The sequence below is a fragment of the Coturnix japonica genome, chromosome 6 (assembly GCF_054131305.1).
Source record: "Coturnix japonica strain WE chromosome 6, WE-NBRP24, whole genome shotgun sequence".
NCBI classification, from domain to species: Eukaryota; Metazoa; Chordata; class Aves; order Galliformes; family Phasianidae; genus Coturnix; species Coturnix japonica.
Genome location: NC_140668.1, coordinates 14,137,451 through 14,160,174, shown reverse-complemented (window position 1 = coordinate 14,160,174; position 22,724 = coordinate 14,137,451). Strand labels below are relative to the sequence as shown.

The following is a 22,724-nucleotide window of genomic DNA, read 5'->3' as shown; positions in this document are numbered from 1 at the left end:
GCATCATTTTTGACAGCTCTCCCTTAAAAACGGAAAGAATCGCCTTGCAAATAGAATTCATCCCTGGAGGACATTAAACCCTGTTAATTTCAGTGGCCTTTATTCTTTATTTGACATCTCAGTTGCCTTGCTAGCAGTGTGGAATCAAGGCTTGATGCCTACTTTGCTGCTCAGCTCACCATGCAAAGAGCAGGTGGCAAATCTACGGATAGAATACTGAAACACAAAGCAAGTCCACAGCATTAATGCTGGAACCACGTTATGTGATTTTACACAGACAGGTTTTCCAGATTGTGACCGACTGGGAGATGCAGAATTTCATCACATATCTCAGAAGCACCAAAAGTGTTCGGTTAAATCCATTGCTGATGTGTGGCTATTTCAGTCCATGACTCTACGGTGATGTGCACCTGTTAAATACATGCAATCAAACACTAGCTATGTAAATGAATGCTGTCAGATTGAGTACAGGCATTAGGAAGAGATTAAGAAGTCTCTTCAGGAAACTAGTAAATTAACTAATATTGAACAGAGTATCAGGTGCCTCATTAAGAATGTAGAGCAACGTTCCACTGTATTTCCTTTCACTAACTTCTAAATTTAACAATACACTCAACAATTCAAATTCTCTCATTAAACAACTCACAGTAACATGCAATCTGCATTACAGATGTCCAACTCTGCTTTCAGATATGTGCCAACAGGACTCTAGTATGCTGGGCAAAAGTCTAGCCAAAGTTTATCTCAAAAGGTTTAATCCCCATTTCCAGTGGAAGTCCAATTTCCAGTTAAGGTCAATAGAACAAGCCTTCCCTGAATGTGAAAGACAGAAGATAAAATCAAGAAAACCACGCACCAGCAAAGCATGAAGAATTACGTGTCCATCACACTAAACTGTGAGCAACGCTGAGCCCATTGAGACCTGGGTCATCTGCATTTCTGAAACCACCAAGATTTCTAGTATATCCAACAGACTCAGCATACATGTGCTGCTTGCAAGGCCACATCTGTGACAGAAAAACCAACAGCACACAGCATCAAGAAGTCTCAGCAGTTTTCTAGAGCCTGGGATTCTCCCCGGAGTGCTCCTGAAATGCCCACCCCAAACACACACTAAACCTCTGTCCTTACTGAAGGCTGTAAGGTCTACATCACTTGATTTGCACCAAAACCTCAGGGAGCCGAGTCTCAAGGAACCACACACACTTTTTATCTCTTTGAAAAGATAGATGGTGAAATAGATACTGAGTGGCAGAACTTGCAGGCTTGTTCTGCTGGAGGGCTGAGAGCAGTGCTGCTGACAGGGCAGTCCCAGCCCAGTCCAAAAGGAAGGACAGCACAGCCTCACCCCTGGCCATGTGCATGGAGCAGAAACTTCGCAGGTATAGAACTACAAGTGACAATCTTGCTCCTCCCCTGGTGAAAACTCTAGTTGAAACTACAGAAGATCATCTTTGCCTTTAAAAAGATTAAAAAGTAATAGCAGCTAACGAGTTCCTGCAGCATTCTATGCTGTCTAGTATTAACCAAGCACAATGTAAAAACGTTGATTCTCCATAAAGCTACAGAAAGCAACAACCATCAGGCAAACTATTCCGTAAAACCCACAAATCCTTCACGACTCTATGTGTTTAATAACAGTACTTCACTCAATGAATAACACACAACAATGACTCCACTAATATAACAATTACTTTTTTTGCTTCCCAACTATCTGCCACTACATAAAGTAGAATTTGGATCTATTATTATTATTAATTTTATTATCTTTTTTTTTTTTTTTTTACAATTACCATTTTTTTCCTCTATTTAGAAACAAATGTAATTACTTCAGCTAGAGAAGACAGAATTACTTCTGCAGCACAGTCAAAACATGCATCAACACTCATTTTCTGTAATTATTTCACAAGCGCTCTGTCTGGCATCATTCTCACATGAAAAGAGTTTTCAGAAGGGCCTTTGGCTACTTGATGCGCGGCGCACAATCACAGTCACAGCTGAAGAATGAAATGAAAGGAAAAGAGAGGTTCTCGCCATTCATTTAACCTTCTCTTTTGGTGTCTGCCTTGAAACGAGAAGTAACTTCAGAGAACAAGATGAATCTCTTCATCCCCTCTCTTTCCCGCTGTACTTGACAAACAGAAGAGTTGCCAATCTCTTCTATGACCGAGAGGTGTCAAAACTGGGATATAAATACATACTGTGCCCATGTTTCACTTCGTAGTAATTTATTATTGGAGCACCTTGAAAAGTGTGTTGTCATTAACCTTAACTTTTTGAAATGATCATTTGTCAAGGTTGTTGTCTAGACAGAAAAAATCCAGCTCCCAAATCCCAGGCGAATCAGCGCACCCTAGAATGTCCATACTTAAAACAGTTGCGGAGCTGAACATAACGAGTAGAAACAAACATGGTTTAGAGTAACCTTCAGAAGACAAGAATAAGGCACATCATCGCGTTCACTAAAAGCCAGTAGCATGAGCAGGGCAGTGAGCATCGCCAGCTGAATGCCTGGATTAGCTGGAGCTTTGTTTCTGCTGCACATTGCAAGGAGTGGAAGCTGAGGATTGGAGGAACAAAGCAGGCAAGAGGAGACAGGCTGATCTTGACAGCCAGATTCTTCTCCTCTCTCATCAGTCTTAAGCTAAAATAAAATGTGACACGAGCATGACAAAAGGCTATTCCCTTCCCACTAGCTTCCTAAAGAAAAGATATGCAGGAAGTCCTATGTATTCTTCTAGCCTCCGCTCACGCAAATTCATCCCCTTCTGACACCCACAGCCTGACAACTCCTGCCATGAGCTTTTTTGAATTAAAAAAAAAAAAAGTTATTTTAAATTCAAATATGGTGACACAGTTATTTTTATACTCCTCTGCACTTCTAAGACAAACTTCCTCCAGGTCTCTTCCCAAATAGGTGCTCTGAGGCATGGATGAGTGAACTGTGCACTCTGCTTCCTCTCTCCATTCATTTTATTGCCAATAGCCGTCAGCATCACAGCAAAACACATTAAACGAAAGGGCTGAGGAGTCAAGAGTGGGTCCAACCTGAAGAAAGAACAGTTCCAAGAAAGTGCCGCAGCAGTGCATCATGCTAATAAGTAATGAAAGCAACGAGGAAGCTTCAGGTTTCAGCAGTACTAAGCTCAGATCATTGCGAGATTAGCGTTCATTTGGCAGGGAAAAAATTAAACTTCTAAAGATAAATCTGTAGAATCACAGACGATTTGTAAAACGGTGTCAAACAGTTTGCTATATATTTAAGGGATATTCAATGCAGCGAACAATCGTAAGATCTCCAATCCAGATAACAAGGCGGAACAGAATCTGGATGTTTCAAGAACCAAAGATGAATTTTAATGACTTAGGAGAAAATTGAGAAGGGAAATTGCCTTTCAAATCTTCTTCCACAGCAGTTAACGCTTCAAACTGCCAGTGACTGCACCAGATGAAACCTCATTTTGTCTCATCTCAGGATAGCAGAAACAGTAACCGAGAACCCAGAGCTGAACCTGCGCTGCATTTTAAATGCCACAGTTACTGCGTGGGTCAGGAGTCAGACTGAAACCTAATTTACCACAGACTTGTTTATTTCTGTATTTAGAACCTAAACTAGATCACTTATTTTCACTAAAACTATTTTTTGTATGGCATGCAGGGACAGGAAGGAAGCTGCTCCATTTGCTGTTTGGATGTCAGAGGCTGTGTTTGAAGAGCAGAGGAAGGCCACAGCCTGCTGGCCCTGCAACGAGTCCCATCCAGGGAGCAAGGAAAAGGACTCTTAATGCACTTCATATATTACACTATACACTATATATATATACACTATTAACGCTCAATGCTACAGACTCACTGAATGGGCTACAGGCCAGAAAGAAATTGATCAAACATTTGCAAGCTACTGATAGATACTTACAGATATTATATACAGAAAATTGCTCCTTGGTACTGATTCACACAGAAAGTTAAATAGAAAATTTCTTACTTTCCCCGTTAAATATTAAGCTTAACATCCCTACAATGGAAATGTTTTGTTGCTCATGGGGTTGAAAGGGATTCAAGATATCATTGAGTCCAGTCCCTGCTACAGCAGTTCCCTACAATAGGTCACACAGATGGGCATCCAGCCAGGCCTCGAATAACTCCATAGGAGACTCCCCAACCTTTGTGGGCAGCCTGCCGCAGCACTTCATCACCCTTACATAAAGAAGTTCTTCCACACGTTAGTACTGGACTTTCTATGTTCAACATTAAGGAGGCCATCGCTCCCCGTCCTATTGCTACACAACACCAAGAAGAGCTTGGCCCCATCCATTCGACAGAACACCAACCAAACACCAGTATTTAGACTTGGGTAGAATTAGAAGATTCTTCCTCTTTTGTGCAGCCTCAGCGACACTAAAAACAACAGAAGCCTTCAGTCTTCAAGTTTTGTCACAGAAATGGCTGCTCACCCACTTTTTGTGCGTGCACATTCAAGGATGGAGAAGGGCACAAAGTGCATCCATCCAGTTGCCAAAGTCTGATGCAATTCAATGATGCTCTTACCACATTTCACATCTCCTTCTACATTTATTAGTATTACATCAGTATTTTGGAGCCCTGGGTCCAGTTCAGGTTCCCACTGCACAAAAAGACAGGACTGCAGTTTCTACTGAGCACTTCTATGCACACAGACAACATGCATCAATACAACACACCGCAGGAGCATGATGTCTCCAGCTTCTGTTATTACAAAGGATACTCTATATGGTATCAAATAATGAGATCTTCCACAAAGCTGCTACTAAGCAAGTGACATTGCTTAGATGTTTAATTGCCACACATTTTATTCAGAGGTTTTTTGCCTTTCCCCACACAGATAATTTTTAAAATTTAGGTTCTCGGGCAATTTGACCTGGAGTTATAAAACCGTATCTAAGGAATGTTATAAGAGTTTGATTATTTGAAAACGTGGTGTTTTCCAGTGACATGCAAGGCCCTAAGGAGCTTAAATATAACCCAAAGGCTTTGCAGATGACACAGTATGAGGGATGAAAAACCCCCATTCCGTGATGCTTCATCCTCCTAGGACAATACCTGGAATTCACGCACTACCCACCTGACACAGCAGTCAAAGCAAGGAGGCACTCGAGAGCTGAAAGCTGGCACAGTGCTTAAAGAAAGCAGAGATCTGAGACTGTGCTTGGAGGGAGGAGAAGGTGAGCTCTTATTCCCGTGAGGATGAAGCATCAGCTCAACTCTGAAATTTAAAAATACTTCTTTTTCAGCGGAAGGAAAAGAGATAATAAAATTTAAAGAAAATAATGGAAACAGAAGCAAGAGATGTTAATGTGAAAGCTGAGCAGCACTCAGCCCAGCACTGCTGTATCTGCAGTAAACTCAACAGCATTCCAGACATCACTGCTCTTCTCCACTAAATTCAGCACTGCATATTAATACCATAATAGCTCTGTATATATATAAAAAATAAATATACATTGGTATAATGCAATGCAAAGGCTGCCAAGAAGCTGTGCTGTTCTGAAGCTTCATGTCAAACCTCCCCTTATAAATGTCTCTCTAGTATGGTACATCTTGACACCCATATGTTGTCTCAGCAGTGTAGGAAACGTAAAGCTTTGCAGATCACACTGACTGGCACAGTTCCTGAGCTCCCACGCTTCCTTTCAAGCAGACAACATACTACACAGAATAAGGCTCCCTAAATAGTCTAGGATAATATTTTAGTGTAAGTAGAGCTAAAATTATTGCAAGCTACATGATTTGGCAATTAGCATTGCAAGAAGCCCAGGAAGCTCAAAGGAATTGTTTGAGTTAATTGCGACCAGGTAAAGAGCAGTGCAGCAAAGATGCTCCTGGTGCTCTACAGAGACAGCAGGAGCAAATACCAGACCCTCTGCCATCAGCCCTGCAGTGCAAACAAATAGCACAGTCCTGGGGCAGCACATCCCACCACCTGCTGACTCTTTTGGGGCTGGACTCGAGGACAAACAGGCAGCAGAACCAACAAAGCAGTTTTTAGCAGCCTGCCCCCCAACTTGCCTTCTAGACAGAAAAGCTGTTGGTTTTACCACTGTGGAAATGTATTCAGTCTTGAAGTGGAGCAATGCAGAAGAGAGGATGCATGTAGATGGCAGCCTGGAGGCACAGCTCAATGCCTGTGGTTTTTGCATGGAGAACAAAACATCCATTTATGACTGTTAAATACACATGAAAGCATAAGCAAAAAGAAGGTTTAAAAACAAAAACCAGACCAGTTTTCCTGAGGTTGTTGGATGCAGGGAGTGGCGAATCAGATAGATGGTTTCTGACTCCAAAATTTTCAAGCTCTTTGGACCAATGGTACTAGAACTGTCATAAAAATCACAAAAGCAAAGCAGAAAGGGTTTTTAAGGATAGACCTGTCAACACAATCTGGGAATCGCTCAGCTTTGCTGCCCAGAATCCGATCACGTTGTTGTTCCTTCCATGCTCTGAATACACAAGAAGGCAACCTGCAGCTGTGTGAAGGGTGCCCAGAGCATCTCACACTGTCCTTGTGCTCTCAGGAGGGAACAGATGGACGGCTGCAGGCTACAATTTGCTATTTTTCAGCCTGACTCCTTTGAGAAAGACCAATTGAAAGGAAATGCTGAAGGTGATACACCACCAGTGCCCCAGTCCTTAACCCAGGGGACAACCCAAGGTAGGATTTTTTTTCATAAACCCTTTAAGGTATTTAGGTTTCAAAGCTGTCAACACATTCAAGTACATTATCTGAGGCAATGGCATTTCATGAATCCCATGCAGCTGCCATGCAAAGTATGGCCATTTTTGTCCTGCAATGGAGAATACTGGAGATTTCTTCATGATGTTTATGAAGTCTGTCACTCAGGCAGCAGTTTAATCATGCCTTCTTGGATATATCTTTTTCCCCCTTAACCCCAGGGAGGATAACCTGGTTTTATTTACCTGAAATGGAAAATATATGGTCAAACAGATGTTGGTATAAGGGGGTAACTGTTAAGGTTTGCTGACAACTGGAAAGGTCTGAGCAATCAAACTGTCAATGGTTAAACAGATAAAAGTGACCGTGCCAAGTGGGACGGCTAACTGAGGACAGGCACTCCAGCAGAGAGAAAACCATCACCGAGTGCAGGCAAGCTGTTTGCAGGGACCGGAGGGCATCGATTCCAGGCATGTAAGAGAAAACTCAACTCTGATCTCAGAAATCAGAGATAGAAGAAAATATTATTTGAAAGGAAAGGTTGAATTAGATGAAAGCTTCACAGGCAGGAATTTGTTTAGAATTGAGGCAGAGACAGAGACAGGAGAAAACAAAAATGCATACGGATGTCTAACTCTCCATATTCTTATAGCAGCAATTGCTTGAGATTTCTTTTATAAAACCCTGTCACAAGCACTTCCAATGATGGGCCATTCCCAACGAAATAGCTGGAAGCCCTGAATTCCCCCAGCTGGTGGTTCAGAGGAATCCCCCACCTCCAATACAGACTGCCCAGGGCAGAGCTTCGGCCACAGCACCAGGTTTGGAGTGTCCAGGTCACAGACCTGTTCCTGGATGGCAGTGACAAAGAGTGCCTGCCCCACAGCTGTTGGGCCCTGCTTCCCAGAGCACGGCTGCTGCTTTGGCTTGAAATACAAATGCATAGTTCTACATCTCAGATGCAACACCAGAAACCTCTGGTGTCTCCCGCAAGCTGAGCTGTAGCATCATGCTGCTCTAACGTTAATCTTCCTATTACTCCTGTGAGGAAACAAAATACATAATATATCTATAACGTGAATAGCATAATGCCTCATAATCCGTTCTATCTCACTGTTTATATGATTCCATATGTACTTCTGTGGATACTACCGCTTCCAGATCTGAAACTGAGGAATCAATGCAGCAATTATGGACAAAGAAATGCAGAATTATACACAGGGTTATTTTTCATGCTGTGAATGAAGGCAAGTGCATTGCAAAAACAAAACTCATTATCCATTCTTTAAAATAATTATTTTCATGAAGCCAAAGTATTCTTTAGGATATTTAAATGCAGATTCAATCCAACACCTACCAACTTCACCCAGCATTTTTCTTATGCAAAAACTTCCAACATGTGCACAATTGCACATACGCCAATATTTATGGTGGCCACACAAACTGCAAGTCAAACACCACCGAGATATTTTGCTAGACAAACTAAGTTTCACTGCACATATGCAGACTGACTTTACATTTGTTCATTCCACTGTCATCCGTGTCATCTACAGTTAAGACTCAGGTATGTTCTGTGTTTTTATAACTCCTATTACTTTAACTTTCTCTTGCCACATGCATAGGAAAACAAGATCCAAGGATCTCAGGGTTACTGGAGGATCACATGGCTTAAGGATGAACGCGAGGAGAACATTCTTCATTTTTAATTACTGTCTCTGAGTGAAATGATTGAGAAAATTTCAGGTGAACGTAAATATTTTGTAGCAAACGGCTCCAATCAGAAGGAAAAACAACATCAAAAAAAACCACAACAACCCTTTTCCTGCACAAAGAAACTCAGCACTGAAGTGATTCAGCTCAGAACACACACATCCCCAGAAAACAGCCTGTGATTTGAAACCAATTTTTAGAGTGTTTTTCAGTACAGTGAGAATATCCCCCCACTGCTTTCATTTTAGGTTCTTCCATTGCACTTTTGGAAACGTACCCTTTGCTTAACACATCTAAGCAATCATTGAATGGTAGAATTGCTCAGGTTGAAAAGACCTTAAAGATTATCAAGTCCAACCATAACCTAACCGTACTATCCCAAATCTTAACAACCCTCCACTAAATCATGTCCCCGAGTACCACATCCAAATGGTTTTTAAACACATCCAGGGATGGTGACTCAACCACCTCCGTGGGGAGCCTATTGCAGTGTTTAACAGCTCTTTCTGTAAAGAAGTTTTTCCTGATATCCAACCTAAACAATGCAGTGCCTTCCCCTCTTTCAACAAGTGCTTGCTTTTAAAACCTCCTTGTTCTACTCCCAAGGGACCCCCAGTGTCCCAAAGAAAAGGCAGCAACAACAGGGTGATGCTGCTGATGCCCCCAGCCCCCAGGTGCAGCCCTGCAATACAAGGAACTGCCTGCAGCCTGAGGTTGCACCCCTGCTGTGCTGCAGCAGTGCAGGAGCTTTGGGAGATTCAGCTCCTGATAGGCTGTAACATGCTGTACTGCTTGCTCACCTGTTTGCACAGAATGCAATTCCAGCTCTTTTACACTGAGGTTATTTGCTTCTGTGGGAAAAGAAGTAAATATTTGCTCTGCTGTGCCAGCTGGATCAAGGGAAAGCTATATATTGCACAAACCTTTGAGAGGAGGTAGGAAGAAGGCAGGTATTTGCAGTACACATGCACAGCACAAACTGAAACCAGCAGTGACTGAAAACCACTTTGGAACAAGCAGGAGCACAGGCAGCGCACAGAGGGCTGAGTTTAACTCTGTGGGTTTTAGGCCAGGTCAAAATTCAGCTTTCATGTCTGTGTTTCATGTTCTCTTCATTGAAATTAGGGTGATTTAGAAGGAAGACAATAACCTGTGGAGGACTGAGTATCCACGCTCACAATGATCACAGCACATACAGTATTTGGTACCTGAGATTGCCTTTGGTGCAGCGTTCATTGCCTTGTAGCTGATGTCCTGTTTCTTTGCCTCACTCCCTTCTCTGTTAAAAATAACTCAGTACTAACAACTTACCTATTACAAGCATTGCTAAACCAAACGTACCTTAAAAATTCCACGTTGGACAAATAGATCACTCTAAGACTTCATCTCCAAAGTGATGGACTTCCTCGATAAATAGCCTTCCTTGATAAATAATCTTTCAAGCTCACCAAATATGTTTCTTCACCCTTCCTTTACTCACAAATCAGCTTCTGGAGATCTGGATATATTCAAGGACTCCTTCCCTCCTGCATTATTCTTCATTTTCTAGTAAATGCTGGAAAAATTTTCCAAGTGCCACAGGGAGAAATCTGTTATGTTAAGGTTTCAGAGTTTGTTATTTTGGCACTTGTGGTTCTCCACGTAAATCCCTTTCCAATGGTTTCTGCACCAAGATTTTAGTTTAATACTTGAAGGATTATTGGCAGCTAAGGGGAGGATTTGTGGATGTTGAATGAAGTACATTGTAATAACAACTGTCAGGCTGATTATGATGCTCAGGCCTGTACGCCTCTCCAGCAACATCTGAATACTTTGATATGGTCACAGCTATGGCCTACATGAAAATGTCTAGAGTCAAAAAACAGTCTACTACTAAACATGCTTTAGAAGCACAGCTTTTATTAAATCACAATAAAAAGCTTTTATAAGCTAAAAGCTTATAGATTAAGTTTAAAGGAGGTGAAAGCATTTCCTTTCACTTACTTTGAGCTCAGTGGAATAACAAAGAATTAAGATGGCAGCAAAGCTTCCGTCTCCTATCAATCCCATGGCAAACAAACTGCACCACAATCCAAAGACTGTGGAGCTCGGGGTCTTTGCTTCTCCACCTGCAAAATGCAAACTGAGATACAGAGGGATTCTGGCACCCTCTGAGGAGGGAGGACAAGTCTAGCTCATTCCTGGCTTTGTCATATTCAGATGCCATAAAGTAATGGATCATAGAAGCATCCACGAACAAAAGAGGGGCTAAAAACCCATGCAAACAGACAAACCCACAACGAACTTTCAAGCTCAACCAGGGTGAGATCCAAATGAAAATGAAAAGTATTTATGAAGGTGAACTCACACACCAGCACATAAAAGGCTCTGTACTCTCATACTCCACCTGCTGGCTCTCCTCAGTAGGGATCAGTTGTATTTCTATGTTCAGTTTGGGTTTTCTACTTCTTTTTTCCCCGCTTCTCTCATAAGCTGTGCACCATCCCAGCTGATAGGGGTAAGCTGGAGAGCACTGGGCAGGAAGCCACACTCACCTTAATATTTCAACATCCAGTGGGGAAAAAGTAAAAGGGTAAAATATTCACGGCAATGTAAAACAATTGACAATGTATGGAACAAAACACTTTCTAAATGTTTCACAAATATTTCAGGGTTAAAAGAGTAAAGCGAGGCTAAAGATGCAGTGTTCTATTCAGTTCAGCCCCTACCTTGCTTTTGTGTTACATGCTGGAGCTTCTAAAAAAAGCCAATTAAAGTGCCTTTTATTCTATGAAATGTTTAAAATTGGGCACTTTTGGTATACAAACCCTAAGCATCTGTTATTATTTGGGTGCTTTTTCATGCAGACTCGCGTACATCAAAATGAAAAGGCATTTATTTTTCAGCTGCCTTTAGAAAAGCAGAAAGAGAAGCGTAAGCAGGAAGCAGCGTTAGTCCCAGGACAAAGGTAGGTTCATGACTACACAAACACAGAGCTTCATGAATGCTTTGCAAGTGTGGGGTCTGTCATTTCACAATGTGAACTGTATAGAGAGGAAAAACAGCCTCCTCTCTTGGGTCACTCCCCAGTGGAAGCTCAGTGCTTCCCACAGGCACGGCAGGAACACACACAGTGTTCTCCGTTCCAGTTTCCTCCCACTAACTGGGCTTTTCACTCTCGTATAAAGCAACATCTGGAAATGATCATCTCATCGCACCCTCAAAAAGGCAGAGAAGCAGTAATAATATGGTAATAAGGGATGAAATTTTACGAGAGATGGCACTTAACTGAAGACTAAAAGACACCATGCAATTTCCATAAATTGCTTTTAGCAGGGGACTGAGTGACAATCAGGAAAAAAAACCACAACCCCACTCCCGGCCCTTTTTTTTTTGTGCAAATCATGGGCCCGACTTTCAACTGGTGTAAAATGGTGATGTTGGTACAGCAGTTCTGGTTGCACACAAACCCCTGAATACCATTTTGTGCAATGGCACTTTTAGGATCGTGTGGTGAAGAGACCCTCAAATCGAGGATGCTAAAATGAAGCTGTGAAAGCAAAGCGGAAAGAAGCCATCAGCGCGCCAAATATCCGCTTGTTTTGTTGCTCTCCCTTCTTTAAGTGAGCTTAAAAAGGAGAATCGAGCCATTATCTCCCCCCTCTGCATTTCCGCCTCTTCAGATCTGTCAGTTCAGGGTGAAACCCAGATGGGACTTGAGAGACAAGGAATATCAAGAGTGTCCCAACACAGCTGGCATGGAAACAGGTGCCAGGTAGGTTCTGTTCCTTTGGGAAAGAGATGCTGTCCCATCCCCAGCAAGATCTCCTCCTCTTACCATGAAAGCCTCATGCCTTTCTGAAAGGCTGGCCAGCCAGCCCACTCAGAATATGGTGCTATATTCATTCTGTAGTGCTATATTCAAACACCACTGTAGAAAGTCATTAGATTTAACACCAACGGCACCAAGCAGAAACAGGGGGATGTGGAAATGAATAAATAGACTTCAGACTAATAAATAAAAATAACCACTTCAGGATAACAAACTGCCTTTGCAGATAAAATGAAATAAATCCCTAGAATTTAAATCCATCATGAGCAAAATCCCACTGGAAAAAAACCTCCAGACCAAAACCCTATCATGACTGCTTCTACATTCATGAAAGTATTTATGCAGACTAAGATAAGGGTAGTCAATCCACACGCCTTGGGACAAAAGCTGATCTCCTGCAGGATCAGGATAAAGAAATTTCCTCACCACATGTGTCCTGATTCAGGGCAAAAGGAGACACGCTTTGCTAGGCTCGGGAGCTGCTAGAAGCAAGCCTTAGATCTGTGCCATGCTGATGAACTCCCACAGTAAATCCCAGCTTCTCCTCTGCACACTATCATTTCCCAATGCACTGAATGTACTGCCTGAACTTTGGCTGGGCTTCTCAAGCCTATCCACATAACCTGTCATACTCCAATCTGGCTCTTCAAGAGTGCTGTACTGTGAAGCATCCTGCTTCTCATTTCACCATTTAATTACACCCCTTCCTGCTCCCAGATTCTTTCTGTTCCTTGTAAGTCATCACCTTGTTACAGCTCAGACAACACAGTTGGTTGATGGCATTTTCCTCAGTTCCTTTCTAGTGTCCATAACTCCTAGTTACATACAATCAATCCTCTGATCTCTGAAAGGTGTCACTTTGCTTTGACCACACTTCCACAGCTGGTGCATCTCTAACCTGGTATTGGCAGCTCCTCCAAGAGACACCTTTTGCCTGGGACACCCCTGGCACCAGCAGCACAAAGACAAAACAGAAACAACTTCTTCCTATGGAACTCAGCTCTTCAAACTGACACCATCTCTGCACTGTCCAGGAGGTCTGAATGAACCTATTACGGGCTACAAGAAATTAAAACCTGACAGATGAGGAAATTGCTCCACTCCAGCACGTCGACAGCCACAAAATGCATGTCATCAGGAAACACTACGCCCTTTCTTGCTGTTATTTAAAGGATAGATGCTGTTCTTCTGCTCCCCAAAAATTAGGAAGTGAGGAGGGAAAAAGGAGAAACCAAGAAACGTGCGTTATCTATTGAATCAATTAGACAGAGAAAGTCATCATCTCTCGTAAAAGGACATAAGCCATTAAGATGAAGTCCCTATTTTTCAATAACACCATCAGACTGTTTCCAAGCACCAACTGGGGATCAAGAAAAAGGAATATCATATTTCCTAAGTCTATTCTTATCTCTCCAGCTGCCATGCCAAAGGCTATTGAGGTGGAATGAAAGCAGAGTTTCAATCATCAACAAAACGCTGCAGCTCACGGACAGAGTCGCTCAAACAGGTACAAGTCCCACAGGCTTTGTGGGATCCACATATCAAAACGCAGATGTAAGATTGTGCCATCCTCAGCAGCTCACCTGCAGGGCTCTGTGGCTCTTGGGAACAGAAGCTATCAAGAGAAGAACAACTCATTTCATTGTGCTATACAAGCCTTTTTTTTGGGGAATATAGCAAAAACCAAACACGAACGGAACATGTGCCACTGAGCCTTGTGCCTTGTCTAGTGCAGTAAGAATAGAAAGTCCCTTACAACATTTACCAATAAAAACAGACAAGAAACATAAGTAAGTAACCCCAAATGTTATTTTCCAACATCAACAGGTAACGTTTCCCATTTAAGGGGAGTTATCACCTTAAAGGTAAATACAAAATGTTTTTGAAACTGTAAAAACTCAGTGTTTACCATGAACAGATGTGAGTGAACAGCTTTGGTTGCTCAGTTCACTCAGAAGATGGTGCTGAGCTGAACAGATCATTACTGGGAGCTGTGTTCAGACATATTATTTTGACCCTATTATCCCTTCCCTATTATTTTTGGGGGGAAAACAACCTAACATTTGATATCATCCTTTCCTCTAACTGCTCCTCAACCCTGTGTCTGGTTTTAACCTCCAACAGTCTTTCTCTTGTTCTCTTGTCTCTTCCCTGTGACTGCCAATGCACTGCCAGACCATTTAACCTTCTCATACCCCAAGTCAGGACCTATCACAGCCTATGGAAACAAACTACAAACAAAAATAATCATTTATTTGCAAGGGCAGGGTTTGCCCTTTCCCTGCATCTGGCTTTTTCCTGGAAGAAAGCAAGGTAGGACTTACTTCTCAGTATCATTTCTAAATATCAAATATAAATGAAGTCCTGCAATACCATCCTGTGTGAAAGCAAAAGCTCCACCAGTGGGATAAAAAAAGAAATTATAAAAAATTATATACATTATATATATTATATATAAGTTATAAAAAATAAGATATTATCTAGTTTAATAAAAACTTTGTATTATTTCTGTTTATTTAAAGCAAGACTCGTTACAAACAACATAAAACAGGACCATTTCACCACTTACTGATGACATACAAATGTGTGGGAGTTTGGTACTTCCCTCCCTGCTAAGAAAACACAATGACAAAAGAAAATAATGGGCTGAAAAAAAAGTGGAACTGCTCATCACTGAACTATTTAGAAAACAACAACTCTCTTTCAATTGATGTCATTCATTGGGTGCTGTAAGGAAAACCAAGGAGGTAGCGCTGCTTTCTTCATTCAGTACATTTCTGAAAGCCTTTACTATGAAAATTTTGTATAATTATACCAGAAATAGGTTATTTTGTAGTCCTGCCACCACATATGAAAATCAGGAAATACCACATGTTTTCTTGTCTATCATTTCAGTTAGCCCTTTCTAGAAGGCATACATCTTCAGACAGTAGGGAGGTCTCTTCCTTCGAGTCCATAAAGATCGCTACAAGTTCCCCCACCCAGTGCCCTAAACAAAACATAAATGCCACCATCATCAGCCTTAACAAGCTCTAAATTGCAACATATATTAACAGAATGACCTTCTCCAGTAAGATTTTCATTAGCAAACTAGGACGGAAAACAGCAAGTAGCACCACTTAGCCAATTTTAATAGATTATCTACATCATCCTTTATGACATCAGTTGATAATCAGAGCAAGAAATTGAGCAATTTGGGTTCCTGTACAAGCCGTCATAATGCACAAAGTTAACCACTTTTTTTTTTAATCCTGTATTACCTAGAAAGTATTACCAGACAGGCTTGCAAGTTTGGCTGTCGCAGAAAGTTGGCCTGCAAAGCTGCAAGAAACCCAACCTCAGCATGTCATAATTCCACATGGAGATGCACTGTGCCAGGTTATTTCTGCTGAAGGTTAGAAAATTTGACACCGACGTGACCACAACACTAGTGAATGAGGACAGCTGGAAGCACAGCACATGCCATTTCCCAAAGAGGCCAGCAGAACAACCATATCACTGAAGTAAAGCCTCCTAACATCTGTCTTCTGCCAATGTATAAGTGCTGAATATAGCAAACACCCAACTGCCAAATCCTTATGCTAAAGTTTCCTTTCTATTTTTTTTTACCAATCAAAACTTCTCAAAGAGACTCCAGATGTTCACTGCTGTATAAGCCACACAAAAAGCAAAGGCAGTAGGGATGTGCCCCCAGCTCTGCCCTGCACTCTCAACCTGCCAGGCTTCTTTGGCAAAGGAAGAGGATGATGCTAGGGATACTTATGCTGTGAGAGACAGTGAGGAGCACTATTCTTGATTTCCATTAGTGATCCATTTATGAAAATGGGATGAATATACCTGAAACATGAAGAATGTGATCCTTTAATTTTAACTGATAAGTCCAAAATGCTTTAGAAAGATTTTTCATAACCTTGGATCAAAACTGATCTGTTCCAATATGAAAAGCAAAAAGGAAGACACTGTGCAGTGTTCAGATAGGTTTCTTTGTCAGAAGGTAGAGGAACAATCAGCACAATCAAATAGAATACAGAAATATATTCTAACAATTCAATGCTTACCGCTTATCCCTGTTGCACAGAATAGCCAACACTGAACTGCTTCTACTTAAGAAGAACACATATTTTGCTATAAACTTGCAGGGTGAAAATGTGATAATAGTCAAGTCCTAAGATCTATTTGCCTACTGGAGAATCAGTTGAAAAGCTCTCGTTTGCTTGTCCGTTTCAACAGAAAGCAGACATACCCTGTGGAAGAAAGTCTTGCAAGCAAACACACTGCATGAATAAAAACAACACTCTCAAACACTTGTCCATGGATAAAAAGTCAAAATATACCTACAGCATATCAAAATCCATAAAGTTCATTCAGATCTCCAAAGAAGCACATCTACAAGAAGGACAGGTAAAGTCCTGTCTGTTAATGCATCAGTAAGCAAACCAAAACATCCATGCAGTACTGGAAAGCAGCAGAAACACTACCTGCACATTTTGTCCTTGTTGTGAGTGGTGGTCCAGGTGGTCCCGTGCCTCCTTCTCCAGGGCGAGTCAGCAGCACTCTGATCTCATACTCCACATCTGGATCCAGATGCCACAGTTTGTAATTGGGAGAGTCCACAATGTGGGTTTCTGCCCAGTTCCCAGTGGTCGTCCGATACTCCACCTCTTTCAGTATGATGGGCCCGTCTCCGATGATGGAGTTGGCGTTGGGTTTGATCCACAGGTAGGTGGCTCCGACAGCCAGCAGCTCAGGAGGAGCAATAGGAGTTGGGGGTTCTGTAGACAAAAAGAAATCATGAGAGGCCTGAGGCCTTCCACTATGTACCTGTAAAGCAAGTCTGCCCCCAGTCCATTGTTAGTTATTGAATTTTTCCTGTTATTTACCAAATCTTTCATTTGGAATATTCTTTTTATGAAAGTTTTTATTGCTTTACAGAAATAAAACAATAAAAAGGCACTATATTTGTTTTGAAGTTATTGCCCCTTGCACTGCTGTATTAATGCAACTGGTAGCATTACCAATGCAGAAACACCACTTCAAAAAATACAGTGCTTACAAAGCAACTTCTGCTGAAAATATAAAGCACAACAGTCATACATTTAAAAGAACAGAAGGTTTGTACTTATTTCCTCCTTTACGCATACACATACTGGCAGTCAATAGAACATAGGAGGAGGAAAAGAAGTCTTAAATAACACAGATTGAGCACACCTGTGTAGTGCTTAAAATGACACAACTAGCAAAGAGCAGAAAACTCAAATCACTTGTTCATTCTGAAGTTTTATAGAGGCAAACATACATGAAAAATAGGACAGATTTGCAGTGAAAGCACTGGCTATTTCTCTGAGAAGGTACTGCAGTTACAAACACTGGGGATCTTTCAGTGGTCCTGCACTCCAGGCACCACTAAAACTGACTGAGAGCTTTGATAGCTCAGAGCTAAAAAAAACAAAGGCACCAAGGATTGACTGTGAACTTGCTTAATTTCATGAGCAGAAGTACCCAAATAAAGTCTGTGTGAGACTTGGAAGAGTGCCCAGATGTCTGAGAAGCATCACGAGGAACTCAGCCACTGAATATAACCTCTGTGATAGAAAAGCAAAGACAAGCACTGATATCTCAGCAGCACCCTGTGACAAAAGCCACTGATGGTCTCCTGAGCCCTGCCTGCCTGATCATCCCCCTCTGTTGGAAATAACACCTGGGTATTGGAAGCCACATGAATAGCATATGCTTTGTGGTTTTGAAAACCCGAGCTGAACTGTGCAAGATTATGAGCAATTTCATTAATTTCATTTAGCTTTTGCTCTGCCACACTCTAATGCAGTTTGCCTTCAGCCCAGAGGACACAAAACCTATTCTCTTGTGAAAACAAGGCAACGAAAAGGACATTTCTCTCTGAGAAAAAAAGAAACCTATGAATGTTACATCACGACATTAATTTTAGAGCCCTATGGGAATTACTCTGCAACTCCCACAGCTGATTCCTCACTGAGCACAGAAAACAGCAAGAGGGCAGAACCACGGGAATGGGGAAGAAAGGAGATGGAGCAACACGGGATGGAGGACCAGAGCACTTTCCCCTCTGGAGAAGTTTTGCAGGTTAACATCTGCTGAGTGAAGAGAAACAAATATACAGAAACCAGCGTAAATACAAAAGTACCAACTAAAACGTTACCTAATTCACCTCCTCTGGCTATCTAATCACAATCAGCTATGCAATAAAGTTATTTCTCTAAAAATAAAATAATTAGTTTTCAAGAAATGCATGTTGATACATTATCATTAAAAATCACATCATTATAAATCTTAAATTGTTTATTGCTTTTTTCTTGGTGCAAGAGCATTAAAAGATGGACTCGCTGATTTTTATTCCCAGTGCAAAAAATGACATCTTGCAAAGTCACATTACAGCTGAGCACAAGACAAATGAAATATTAAGCATCATTCTCCTGGGCTGGTGATGCTTCAACAACAGCATGATCCAGGTTACTCTGGGATTTGATTGCCAGTTAGAACAGATTTATGGGCCTGAGTTTAATTAATAGAACAGTTTGTCCTGCTAACCAGACATTAAAGTCTTGTCTAGCAAGTTTAGAAACTAATATTGCCAAAGCAATTTAAATTAAGACGGCATCCAGCATTACTTCCCTGCCTACTTCAGGACAGATCTAAACCACCTCCCCTCCACCTCTGCCAAAACAGGGTTTCCATTTTCATCTACCCCTTCATTTTTGTCTCTCTAATAACATTAGAGGAAGAGATGTTGCAGAATAATGGAATATTAGGAGTTGAAACTGTTGTTCTCATTTTCCAAACAGAAGGAGCAAAGATGAGCAGATGTAATTGCAATTTTTCAAGACTCAGTAACACCTCACTGCACATAATGGGCTCTTTCCTACTGACACCAACTGGACAGGAAGCTACTTTTCAATATCACTCTTTGCCAAACTATTGCAAGTGATCTTAACTAGTTATTCACTATTTAGCACAACTAGAACATAAACCAGGACCTTTTTTTTGGCCATTATAACTAAACCCGCTTGTCAGTTACAGATGACCAGCCTCATGCTAACAGCTTCCTTTTGTAATTAAAACCTTTCTGCAACCTCGATTAACAGGGAAACAGATTGGGTCTGTACACATGTAATTGCAATCAGCAGTATTTTAAGCATCATTTGATCCATCCAGCCCATATTTTATATAGCAAGCTTTGTCCACCATGTTGCTCCCTTTCAGCCTTTATCCCTCTTCCTGCAGACACTGCAGGGAAGAGCACACCTGGAACTGGGCTGCTGCAACTGGGACGGCATCTAGCCTGAATGCCAGTCCCAGGATGGACACAAAAATGAGGGTTCAAGAAAAGAAAAGACATAGTACAAGCCCAAAATAGTTACTGAACATGCATAGATTTTACCCTGCACACAAAGTAGTTCCAATTATGCAGTCAGTGATGGAATTCAGGGTGTACTCTTCTGCCCTCCATAAGAAGAGAAATACTTCACATACAGCACCCATTTTACTCTTGGACAACCGCTTCTGGGTATCTCTACCCTTCTACTGGAATACTTCTCTACCTGACAATTCTAAGCAATTGCTTTAATTGAGCTCAAAAGGCTCGAAAATGAGGGAGAGAAAAGAGGATGAACCGAGTGCTCCGTGACAAAGCACTGGATGCAGCATGGGTGAAAAAGCTTGAAATGAGAACAGAGTTTATGTTCTATACTTAGTTTTCCAGTTATCTGTATAGTTCAGTGGTAAAACACTGTAAAGTGGACCAAAAGATGGAGAAAGTCAATAGAAGACTGCTAAGCTCTGTCCGTTGAGATCAATCGCGAAGGAAAACGGTATTATAGAAGACAAATTATTTGCTGGAGACACCTTCAACACGCTACTTTTTTTCTCTCCCATAAAGATGATGTAAGAAAATGTTATGTTGGAAAAAATCAACAAGTCTGTTAGAAACGTGGCAGGAAGCAGCTGGTCCATCAGTCCTTGGTAGAGGTCTAAACAGTTCTGGAGCTTTTAATGGAGCTCCCAATGAAAACATGAAATGTTACAGATTTTGATTGCTGCAGTGAAAGAAACTACAGTTATCTTCATAGGAGGTGCTGGGTAATCCTTTAAGTAGTAGATCAGTAGATGACCAATGTGTAAGCAACTGTAAAATGTACTAGATTGACTATCATTCAAGTAAAAGGCATGTAGTTGTTCTCCCAGCAGTGTGACAAATACTCCCCAATCAGCAATGACTTTCATCTCGGAAATGCACCCAGAGGTACATTAAGATTATTTCACAGAGTGCTTTTTCTGAACTCTTTTTTGCCAACTTCAGCCCAACTTACCTCTCACATCTAAAACCCCTGTGTGAAAAAGCAAGATGAGATTGCTGAAAACTAAGCAGCCTGTTCAAAAGCCAAATAGAACTGAGGGAAAAACTCCCTTTTGGCAGAAGCATAGGAGGAAGCAGACATGGCAAAAAATGTTTGAAAATACAGTTGCAAGAAACACACTCAGCCTAACTGGAACAGAGCTAAAGCCATTAATTTTATTATCCATTACTAAATACAAACAGGTATTAGAAGAGGTAATACCCACTAGGACAACCAATGAGCTATTTAAATGTTGCAGTGAATGTCACTTGCATTAATTCTGTCTGAAAGTTTGTATCATCTTTAAGAAAAAAGAGAGGCGATTCCTGAACAAGCCCTTGCTTATTGCCTATTCTAAACCACTGCAATCCCAGATGGAAAGCAATAATCCCCTCACTAAGAAAAAGACCTGAGCACGAAGCTGGAAAGGAGCACAGCTGAGATCTTGCTATATCAATCCTTGTGAAAGAAGGCTGAAGTTCCATCACCATGACATCCCTGATCTGTCCAGAGGAAAAGGGCAAACTCTACCAAGAGACCTTTAGAAAACCTCCATTGTTCTCCCAGGCACCAGAAAGGAACTGCCAAAGAAGCTGTCTCAAATTGAGACGTGAAAACAGGAGAATGTTGAGGGGTTTTTTTGTTTGTTGCTTTGCTCTAAATCAGAGCTTCTGATTTCTATAATAAAGTAAAAAACGTTCTATGCCAAATTGGCACGCTGCTGATGTTATTTTTTGGGGTTGCTGTTGCAATTAGATGGCTGTTTTTTGCTTTTTGGTGTTTTGAGACTTCATGCAAGTATCTCATGACAGAAGGGAATTATGTGAACAGCTTACATCAATTACAAAAGATTCAAGAAAATTAATTGGCAAAACTGAAGCCATGGAATGTTGCTGCTTTTTAAACAGGGATAGAAGAGACTGATCTGAGAGTAAAACAAAAGGGAAAGTAGCTGATGGCTTTACAGAGAGTTAGTTAATACTGGATACTTTTTCTTGCCCTGCTTCCATAGACAGCCATACACATGGGAACACAACATCAGCTCAACCTGATCAGCCCAAAGGTCTGTCACACTCAAAAACCAGTTCCAAGTCTACTTCTAGCAAAGCATAAGAACAGAAGAGTTACATGTTGATTTTCTACAGCACATAGTACTACGTAAGGACTTCCCAAGCTCCCTAAAAGAGTCTCCCAGTATCTGTATCATCCCAAGTAGTTTCACAGGACAAACCTCCAGCTGACCAGAGTCTCCACCTGAACTTAAAAATGCACCAAATGCAAGAACTCAGCTTAGAAATGTCAATAGCCGATTGAATACTGAAACATCAGAACTGTTTTCACTGTCTACTGTGATACAATTCATAAGAGAAAGGCATTAGAAAAAAATCAACCCTGCATTTGCATGTTGGCCAAGAGATGATTTAAGATAAAAAAGAACCCCTATTGTTACAAGGCTGCCTGAGCCATCCAGTCTATACCTGTCACAGTGCTTGATATCCTGTAACATCAGTAGTACATGTCCTGTCTGTAGCCAGAAATCCCAAAGAGCAGCAAGACAGCTGCAGCCTGCCCAGACCCACATGCACACAGCCAAGAGCACAGGCTCCAACTACAAGCTCAAAGACACACAGTGCTTTTCATTCTTTGGCGGTTAAAGAGCTGGGGATGGGGAGCTGCTATTTGCTGGACAAGCAGGATTTGTGTTTCCAAACCTGATATTGCTTATTCCCCTACTAATAGGAACTGTAACCACAATTTTCTCACGGCATCCTCACTGAGCAGGTGAAACGGGTAAAGATGAGGCCAGAAGGCAAATGTCAAGCTTCTTAGAACCCTTTTTCTTCGAATAAAACAAAAACTGCAGAACAGAACATAATTGTGTGTTTTTTGGCACAACAGCCACAAACAGTGGCTACTGAGAATGTACATAATTAAATTTACATTTAAGAATGCAAACCCAGCTGTTTTAAGAAATGAAGTGGCAACACATTGAAGTGCCACTGTTGGGATTTTTCGTACCTCTGTCCTTGAAGATAAATCTGTCACCTTAGCACAGCTGTGTTGCACACCTTGTTTGTAATGACAGCTTCGAGCCAGTCATGTAAATGTCTGAACAGCATCTGTG

General features: G+C 41.4%; 1 protein-coding gene across 2 annotated transcripts in view; it reads right to left on the bottom strand.

Moving 5' to 3' along the window:
• Positions 1 to 15,752: 15,752 nt before the first annotated feature.
• LOC146760331 (receptor-type tyrosine-protein phosphatase T-like) overlaps positions 15,753 to 22,724 on the bottom strand; it is a 172,801-nt gene continuing 165,829 nt past the window's right edge. The window contains exons 9-10 of one of the 2 annotated variants that reach the window (XM_085551528.1): positions 16,709 to 17,002; positions 15,753 to 16,067 (exon numbers count right to left, since the gene is read on the bottom strand). In XM_085551528.1, the coding sequence (XP_085407654.1) occupies positions 16,045 to 16,067; positions 16,709 to 17,002 (317 nt within the window). In that variant the 3' untranslated portion in view covers positions 15,753 to 16,044. Of the gene's footprint in view, positions 16,068 to 16,250; positions 17,003 to 22,724 lie in introns of those variants that run through there. The other variant, XM_085551527.1, reaches the window with a different exon arrangement.